Genomic DNA, 9,073 nt, shown 5'->3' with positions numbered 1-9,073 from the left:
AAAGGCACTATTAGTGCTGAATAATATATACGGGTTTTGGAGGAAAATATGCTGCCATCCAGATGACGTCTTTTTCAAGGAAGAGTCCGGTTGCTAAACTGACCTGCCTGCAGTCCAGACCTGTCACCCACTGAAAACATTTGGCGTATTATAAAATCAAAAATACAACAAAGGAGACACTGAACAGTTGAGCAGCTGAAATCCTGTATCAAGCAAGAATGAGAAAACATTTCACTGTCAAAACTACAGCAGTGTCTCCTCAGTTCCCAAACACTTACAGAGTGTTGTTAAAAGAAGAGGTGATGAACACAGTGGTAAACAGGCCCCCGTCCCAATTGTTTTGAAACATGTTGCTGGCATCAAATTCAAAATGGACACACATATTTCAAAAAACAAAAAGATCTGTTTTGATATGTTGTCTTTGCACTATTTTCAATGAAATCTAGGATTTAAATGGTTTGCACATCATTGCATTGCATTGTGTATGAACTCTTTTGGAAATGGGGTTGTAGTAGTTTAATCCAGAGTAGAGGTTGGTTTTTCTTTTATTCCTGTTAGACTAGATGTTTCAAATACAGCCCAGTGTAGTTTGTTGTATTGTTTTCTTTTCTTTGGTTCTGTTCTGTCCTCTAGATCAGATTAGCCCACCTGCACTCCAACCTTCTGTAACTGACTGACTGCACGTTGGGGTTTAGTTTATCTGCATCTGCAGATCTTCCTGTTCTTTGTTTATTGGTAATAAAAACTCTGACTGTTTGTGTTCAGCCAGTTTCTTCACCTGTTGGTCAGCTCCACCTGCACCACCTTCACTAAATTTAAATGATTCAAATAGATTTTCTGTAAAATTAAAATAAAATAAAATCACTTCAAACATTTCTTTAGCAAAATGAAGCTGATTTTCAACCTTCAAAAAACATAATGAAAAAAAAACCTTTGCCATAAACAGAATGATCATGAAACAAAGATTACTTATATCTCTATAAAGCATGAAAGCTTGAGGTTCATATTAAACTATTAGAAGTAGATCTACAAAAAGACAGAAATGATCCACTACATGCAGAAACAGCATGATGGACTGAGTTAAACACAGTCATCCTGAGAAGTTCTGCTGATTCTGTCAGACTAGAACTTTCTCTGGAGTCTCCATATTTCCAGTCTTCCTCTGTGCAGTTCTAGATAAAGCTGTCTGTGCAGTCTGGGAGATGATGGTGTTTTGTTGAACACAATGTTTGAAGGTCTGGTTACATTGTTTTTTACACTTACAGAAACTGATCTTCCTAATAAAGAGCTCTACTGTAGTTCTGGACGTCTCCCTGCTGTCCTCTGCGTCGGTCACTTTCAGATTTTCTGACTGAACTGTGACTGTGTTTCATCAAGACCTCATTTACAAATCTTACAAACTGGAAAATGAGTCTGTGTATCTTCACCATGACCTTCAACACTGAAAATAAAATGTCCTTTTATAAATCTACTCAAGTGTGAACTGATGAAGGTTTTCACAGCATTTTGAAGAAGACTTTGGTTATTTACTCTCATTCTGTACATCTTCATATCAAAATCAGATACTCAGAAAACCAGCACTGCTGTAAAAGCCTAATGTATCTGTAAACCTGTTCAAAGTCAGTAGTGCCTGGTTACCTAGATAAATCTTCACATGGATGAATTTAAAAATCTTTGTTTTAATATTTATTTCTTTGTGAAAATACTGAGAAACGGGAATGTGTTGTAATTCAGTTGGTGAATTTCTGCAAGTGCAACAGACCTGGGCGTGGCCTCATGACGTCACTGAGGAGAAACGAAAGTTAAGCAAAGCTTCTTAAAGGAGTTAAAGCCTCTGCTGATAAACTCTGAAGGAGCAGAAAACCAGGCCAAGAGAGAAAAAGTGAAACTGGTCATTTCTAAGAGCTGTTTTTTCAGCACATTTCTACTTTAACTACTGTTTACTTTATAAAACTGTTCAGAAAGCTGGAATCTGTCACCTGTATTTCTACATGTTGAGCTGTTACTGTTTGTTCAGCTACAGAGACTCAGAGCAGATAGAGAGAGCGCTCACCATACAGAGGAGGATTTAGAGCACGGTTAATAAGAACAGAGTGAGGCTGATCAGCAGTGTTGGTGTAACGCAGCACGTTACAGTAATGTGATCACGTTTCCTGTAAGTAGTGTAACACTTTACTGTTTAAGTTCCTGTAATCACATTACAGTTACTGACTTGGTAAAATGTCATTGTTTCTCACAGTCCCTTTTTTAGCCAAAGTCTAATTTTCAGCTAAACTGGGGACCTACTGGGCCAAAGTGCTGCAGAGATTAGTGTTTACCTTCATCTAACACTCTGAACTGAGTGACTGAAGGCCTTGCTGATTAGCTGATGAGCTGAATCAGGTGTGGTTAATGATGTGCTGAAGTCTGCAGTGTCTTGGCCCACAAGGACTGGAGCCTGACACATGTGATCTAATGTATACAGTGTGCAGGCTAGTGTTGTAGTTAAGACCATTAGAGCAGAGCCTGAATTAAGACCTGAATTAAGACTTTGTAGTAGTCGAGACCGAGTAAAGACTGAGACCAGGAGTGGCAAGACCAAGACAAGACCGAGACCTGGACTCATAGAGTCTGAGTCAAGGCCGATACTTTATAGTAGTCGAGACTGAGACAAAGCCAAGACCAGATTAAGAGTTTTCAGAATACAAAAACAAAAAGAAGAAATAAGAAATAACTGAAATCCATTTATATTTCAGAATATTTTAATTAGTCATTATCATTCTTCATACGCAATAAATCTTAATACATTATATTGTAGTATATAATGTGTTTTGTAAAATATACCATTAAATAATGTACAGCATAAAAGATTAACTGTTATTATATTATAATCTTCGTTCAATTTCACAACTTTTTGTTTTTCTCTGTCTCTTCTTCTCTAAAACTCATTTAGCATCACCATCTAAAGCCAACATAATATGAACTAAATAAAATACATCCGTTTGTGTGATTAAATGGAAATATAGTAATAATAACATTATAATCTGCCCTCGGGGGATGTTTGTATTTTGGAACAAATGAACTTCAACCAACCAATAATACCCAGTTAAATCATCATGGAAAGATCAATCAGATCCTCAAACGGCAGCAAACAGATCTTATTTAAACATATAGATTTGGTTTTTCAAAATTGACATTTAACCAAACGTAACTTTAAAATTGGCAAACATTGTTGACGACAGAAATGTCCTCTATATAGTTTATCAGTGTTTGTTTGAGTGCTAATTGTGACAGATGACTGTAAAATCATCTAACCACACTAATACGAAACTGATTTATTCTCTGTGCTGAAGAAAAGAGAGTCTGAATGCTGAATGTTTTATTTGGATTTATCAAAAAATTTTTTGAAGCCAAAATGAAGCCAAATCCAAGGTTTTGGATCTTATTTTGATTTTGTTCGTGTTTTTAAACTGCATCAGCCGTTCATGATTTTAATCAGTATAACTGGCAGGGACGGATCTTTGGCTTTGTCAATCCAGCTTTCACAAACTTTCCCCTTCTAGTTAGTAAAGTAATCCCATTACAGTTTGAGAGGAGTAATTAGTAATATGTAATGATTTACTTTTAGAATAACTACCTCAACATTAACACTCAATCAGGTGAATGTGATTGATTTATAAAGGCTACATCATGTTCTTCAGGTTCAAATTCTTTCAGCAATTAAAAACTATTAAGTGTCTGTTTCTTTTAATTGTCATTAGAAATTTGTAACTAGAATAAAGTTGAGTTTGACTGGTTGAACAATATAGGATGCTTTTTCTAATCACCTCTCTGTGTCTCCTCTGTCAGTCATGTCTTCCTCCAGCAGTCTCCTGTCTGAAGATCAGCTCCAGTGCTCTATCTGTCTGGATGTGTTCACTGATCCAGTCTCGACTCCATGTGGACACAACTTCTGCATGGTCTGTCTCAAAGAGTGCTGGGACAGCAGTTCACGCTGCCAGTGTCCAGTTTGTAAGACAGAATTCCCTACAAGACCTGAACTGTCTGTGAACACGTTCATCTCTGGACTGGCTGCTCAGTTCAAGAAGTCAGTTCAGGTCAAATCCAGCAGAGCTCCAGAGAAACGACCCTCTAAACCTACAAAGGTTCTGTGTGACTCCTGCAGTGAGGAAAAGCTGGAGGCTCTGAAATCCTGTCTGGACTGTGGAGTCTCTTACTGTGAGACTCATCTAGTGCTTCATAAAACCACACCTAAATTTAAGAAACACAAACTGATGGACGCTGTGGAGAACCTGGAGGACTACATCTGCCAGAAACATGAGAGACCCCTGGAGCTGTTCTGTAGAGACGACCAGACGTGTGTGTGTCAGTTCTGCACTGAGAGAGACCACAAGACTCACAGCACTGTTCCTATAGAGGAGGAGATTAAAGTGAAGAAGGTGAGAGATATTTAGGGAGTTTTTACCTCTTGTCTCTTGTTTCTGCATAATGAAATTCCTCAAATGTTCCTTTGCATAATGGAGTTCCTTTTTTATAGACTCAGCTGGGAAAGTCACAGGCAGAAGTTCAGCAGATGATCCAGGACCGACTGAAGAAGATTGAGGAAATCAAACAGTCTGTAGAGCTTAATAAAGTGAGTCTTAACTAATTTTATATCAGGTCATAGTACAGGTATAGTTTTGGTAAATGTTGCTGGTGACGTCAGACAGACTAGTGATGAGAACACAGTATTGTAGTGTTCACTGCTATTAAAACAGTTTTCACACCAGTCATAGTGCTTTATTTTCCAGCTGTTGTTGACCACAGTTACGCCGGTCATGAGTGAAGCTTTCTTGCCTAACATTTCATTCTCTGTCCCAGCTCACATCTGCCTCCCTATTCTTCTGCATATACATACACACTCCAGGGCGGTTCTTAACCCCGCCCAACTACTGCAAAATAAACCCAGTTAGTAATTACAAGGAAATGTAAAACCCAAAACTAACATGACGAAAGCATTTCTCAGACACGCTACAGTATCTGTGTTTGTCCTCTTAAACGTGCTGCATTTGATCATGTAAACTATTATAGATCATATTGTTTAAAATTAAATTGGACTCTCTGGAAATGTTCCATGTATGAAATGTATGTGCTTGACAGACTGTATCTTGTTACTCTTGGTAAAATTATAGCTGGAAGATTTGACATTTACTGTGGAGTACCTCAAGGGTTTATTGTGGGCCCGTTATTATTTTCTTCATACATGCTACTCACCTATAGTTTGAGTGAATGTGGAATAAACTGCACATGCTACTTTACATTTCTGCTGTGCCTGTTGAAATGAGGGCTGTTGAAATTTCTTGAAAGTCTTTGAGGGAAAAACTGAAATTTGTCCTGTTGTGCAGAGGGAGAAACTAATGATTAAACTAGGATTCCTTGTGAATTATATTAAATCTGAAGTGCAGGACCTGAGTGATATTCGACATAACCTCAGTATTAAGTTTCACAATGTCAGTGTAACCAAAACACCTTAGAAAAGTCAGACTTTACCTCACATTGCACAATACTAAGAAGTCAACTAATGGTTATGTTTTCTCTCTTTTATTGTCATGTTTTAATTTCAGTAATTTTTATTAAAATCCCCTGTTTTACTCATATTTATTTCTTTGTAAAAGTGTTTACTTTCCTTATTGTTCTCTATTTCTGTTTTAGGCTAATTAATATATCGTAAAGCACATTGAGCACTTTTAACGTATGAAAGCTGCTACATTAACAATGTCATTATTCTCTCCTGTTAGAAAAGCTCAGAGAAGGAGAAAGCAGACAGTGTGGAGGTCTTCAGAGCTCTGCTGCGCTGCATTGAGAGAAGCCAGGCGGAGCTGCTTGAGGTGATGGAGGAGAAGCAGAAAGCAGCAGAGAGGCAGGCTGAAGAGTTCATTAAAGAGCTGGAGCAGGAAATCACTGAGCTAAAGAGGAGAGACACTGAGCTGGAGCAGCTCTCCCACACTGAGGACCACCTCCACCTCCTACAGGTCAGAGTCCCTCTGTTTCTCAATAGTAATGCAGTCCATCACAGGACAGCACTCCCCATGCTGAGGGGTTTCTCCTCTCTCCTGCTGGACTGTAGGTTTACCCGTCCCTCTGCAGCCCCCCACACACCAAGAACTGGACTGACGTCAGGATTAACACTCATCTGAGGGTGGAGACTCTGAGGAGAGCTCTGACTCAGCTTCAGGAAGAGCTCAGTAAGGAGATGGAGAAGATTCCTGAGATCGGTAAGTATTTACTGATCAGTAAGACATTCATTGTTCACCAGATAGTGTAGGAATAAAAAATCTGGAAGTCATTAAGATCCTGGTACCAGAAATGTTTGGTACATGTGGCTTTCATACAATCAGTCGTGGATTTCTTTATCGATTAAAATTCCCCTCCATGTTTATTACTACACTGTGTCACTTAGTTTTAATGTTAAAATGCTGGTTTGCTAATCTAGTATTTCATTCAGCCCAATTTAAATTCTAACAGTGAAGGTTTTTTGTCCGTTTTTCTTTTTCAAACAGAACTGAAGAGAATTCAACAATATGCAGGTGAGCCGCTCTCACTGATCACATCATACAGTCGTATGCAAACGTCTGATCACCCCCTGGTCACGTTACGTTTTGTTTATTTTCTAAGTGTAAATATGTTAGACATATTTTAGACATAAAATAGACATCGACTACAGGGAGCAAAATTAAAACGGTACTTTTCTGCAACTTTTAGTGCGACTTCTGTTTATTTGAGTTAAACATTTTGGAAAAACTTATAAAATATATATAAAATAACAAATAAAGTATAAAATGTGTCATTTGCACAGGCCACACTTTATTTTTTTCTGCTGTGTTAATTTGAGTAAATAAACAGTAATTGTGCCTTAAAATGTGTGAAAGTGTGTCTCTGTAGAGGAAGTGTCACATTATTTTCAATAGAATATGTAGCTCGAGAAGGAGCACCCAAACTTTTGCATGTGTCTGTATATAAGTATATATATGTGAGTCTGATCAGTTATATGTTGTAAAGCGTTAAATGGTTTAAACTGTGTGTTTCTCTCTCAGTGGATGTGACTCTGGATCCTGATTCAGCTCATCCTGAACTCATCCTGTCTGATGATGGGAAACAAGTGAGACACAGAGACGAACGACAGAATCTCCCTGACAAACCAGAGAGGTTTGATTATTGTGTTTTTGTGCTGGGAAAGGAGGGGTTCTCCTCAGGGAGGTTTTACTATGAGGTTCAGGTCAGCGGGAAGACTAAGTGGGATTTAGGAGTGACCACAGAGTCCAGCAACAGGAAGGGGAGGATTACAGCCAGTCCTGAGTTTGGATACTGGACTGTATGGCTGAGAAATGAGACTGAATATAAAGCTCTGGACTCTTCCATGATCCCCCTCTCCTTGAAACAGGCTCCCCAGAAGGTGGGGGTGTTTGTGGATTATGAGGAGGGTCTGGTCTCCTTCTATGATGTTGAGGTCAGGTCTCATATCTACTCTTTCACTGGTCAGTCTTTCACTGAGAAACTCTATCCTTTATTCAGCCCCTGTCTCAGTGAAGGAGGTAAAAACTCAGCCCCACTGATCATCACACCTGTTAAACATCATAAATGAGGTGATTTTCTTTAATGAAACATTTATGTCAGAAAAAAATGTCATTTGAAATGTCAAGTTTCAGAGCATAACTAGAGATTTTTGTATTCTATATAACATTATGTAATTAATGAATTAATTAACAAGCTAATAAATTAATAAATAAATGATTTTTTGATTCGCTTATGTTGGAGAACTCTGCTGTAAGTCAGTTGTACAATTTTATAATACTGTTTATCACAGATCTCCTTTTATTGAACTGAAATCATCATAAAGTTCAAAATATCAGCTTCAGTTTGATGAATTTGATGTGGGAATCACAGTCTTTTATATAAAGATGAAATGCACAGCGTTTTGGCCTGTCAGGAAAAAATAATCTCTTTTTTTATTTGTATGTAAATGCTTAAAGTTATTTTTTGTTCCAAGAAATTTACTCCAAATCCCAATAAAATAAAATTTAAAATAACTAAACTCTCTAAATGTTTAATAAATAAGCTTAAACTGATTTTTAAGTTCAGTTGGAAACAATAAACAAAACAAGGACATATGTCTGTTAGCATAAGCTCTGTGTTCATGTTGTCCATTTTTATTTCAGTCTGTTTAAAGCATGAAATGTTCAAGTTTCCATGAAATTGTATTAAATGTCAAATGAAGCTACAGGATACAGAACTTCTCAAAGCACCATAAAGTGTTTTGATCTAAGTGCAGGATGTGTACACAATAGAACTTTCTCTGCAGTCTCCTCCATACAGTGCCCTCCACAAATATCGGCACCCTTAATAAACGAGAGCAAAACAGGCTGTAAAAACATCCTTTATTTTATCTTTTTGGTTTTTCTTTTAAAATATTAACAGACTTACAACCTTTATTTCAAGTACAATGGAAAAAAAGCAATCTTATCAGGAAATACATATTGTTTTCTCAAATCTGTGTGTCACAGTCATTGGCACGCGTTCATTTAAGTCTTTGTGCAGCCTCCCTTTGCTGAAATAACAGGAAATGTTCCTTAAAAATCTGTTCCATGTTGACATGATTGCATCATGTAAGTGTTGCAGATTTATCAGCTGAACATTCATGCAGTGAATCTCCTGTTCTACCACATCTGAAAGGTGTTCTGATGGATTCAGATCTGGGGACTGTGAAGGTCATTGAAGTACACTGAACTTATTGTTATGTCCAATGGATCCAGTTCATGATGACCTGATGACAAGGTGCATTATCACGCTGGAAGTAGCCATCAGAAGATGCATGAATTGTGCTTATAAACTGTGGTATTGGTATTAAGAGGCCCAAAGTGTGCCAAGAAAACATTCCTTACACCATCACCCCACCTCCACCAGCCTGAGCTGTTCACATAAGGCAGGCTGGATCTGTGGGTTCATGCTATTTTTGCCAAATTCTGAATGTCACAGCAGAAATTAAGATTCATCCGACCAGGTGGCATTTTTCCAATCTTCAGCTGTCCAGTTTGGATGAGTCTGTGCCCACTGTAGC

The 9,073-nt window shown here is 37.9% G+C and overlaps 3 protein-coding genes across 4 annotated transcripts in view; 2 read left to right on the top strand and 1 right to left on the bottom strand.

The window, feature by feature from the left end:
• Window positions 1–9,073, bottom strand: part of LOC118825974 (E3 ubiquitin-protein ligase TRIM39-like) — a 424,414-nt gene that overhangs the window by 193,596 nt on the left and 221,745 nt on the right. The window lies entirely within an intron of this gene.
• LOC118825966 (E3 ubiquitin-protein ligase TRIM39-like) overlaps window positions 1–9,073 on the top strand; it is a 36,727-nt gene that overhangs the window by 18,220 nt on the left and 9,434 nt on the right. The window lies entirely within an intron of this gene.
• On the top strand, window positions 1,870–8,379 carry LOC118826006 (E3 ubiquitin-protein ligase TRIM39-like). The gene is made up of 7 exons (XM_036596897.1): window positions 1,870–1,891; window positions 3,829–4,418; window positions 4,517–4,612; window positions 5,757–5,990; window positions 6,086–6,233; window positions 6,519–6,545; window positions 7,053–8,379. Exons 2-7 carry the CDS (start codon window positions 3,831–3,833, stop codon window positions 7,598–7,600), a joined length of 1,641 nt encoding a protein of 546 aa, XP_036452790.1. The 5' UTR covers window positions 1,870–1,891; window positions 3,829–3,830; the 3' UTR covers window positions 7,601–8,379.

Source organism: Colossoma macropomum, unplaced genomic scaffold (genome assembly GCF_904425465.1).
Source record: "Colossoma macropomum unplaced genomic scaffold, Colossoma_macropomum, whole genome shotgun sequence".
NCBI lineage: Eukaryota > Metazoa > Chordata > Actinopteri > Characiformes > Serrasalmidae > Colossoma > Colossoma macropomum.
The sequence above is the reverse complement of the archived record's forward strand: the minus strand, read 5'-3'. Positions and strand labels throughout refer to the sequence as shown.

Coding starts and splice junctions, on each gene's coding strand:
- LOC118826006 (XM_036596897.1), top strand. CDS start 3,831: ATGTCTTCCTCCAGCAGTCTCCTGTCTGAAGATCAGCTCCAGTGCTCT. Junction 4,419..4,516: donor AGGAGATTAAAGTGAAGAAG/GTGAGAGATATT, acceptor CCTTTTTTATAG/ACTCAGCTGGGAAAGTCACA. Junction 6,546..7,052: donor GAGAATTCAACAATATGCAG/GTGAGCCGCTCT, acceptor TTTCTCTCTCAG/TGGATGTGACTCTGGATCCT.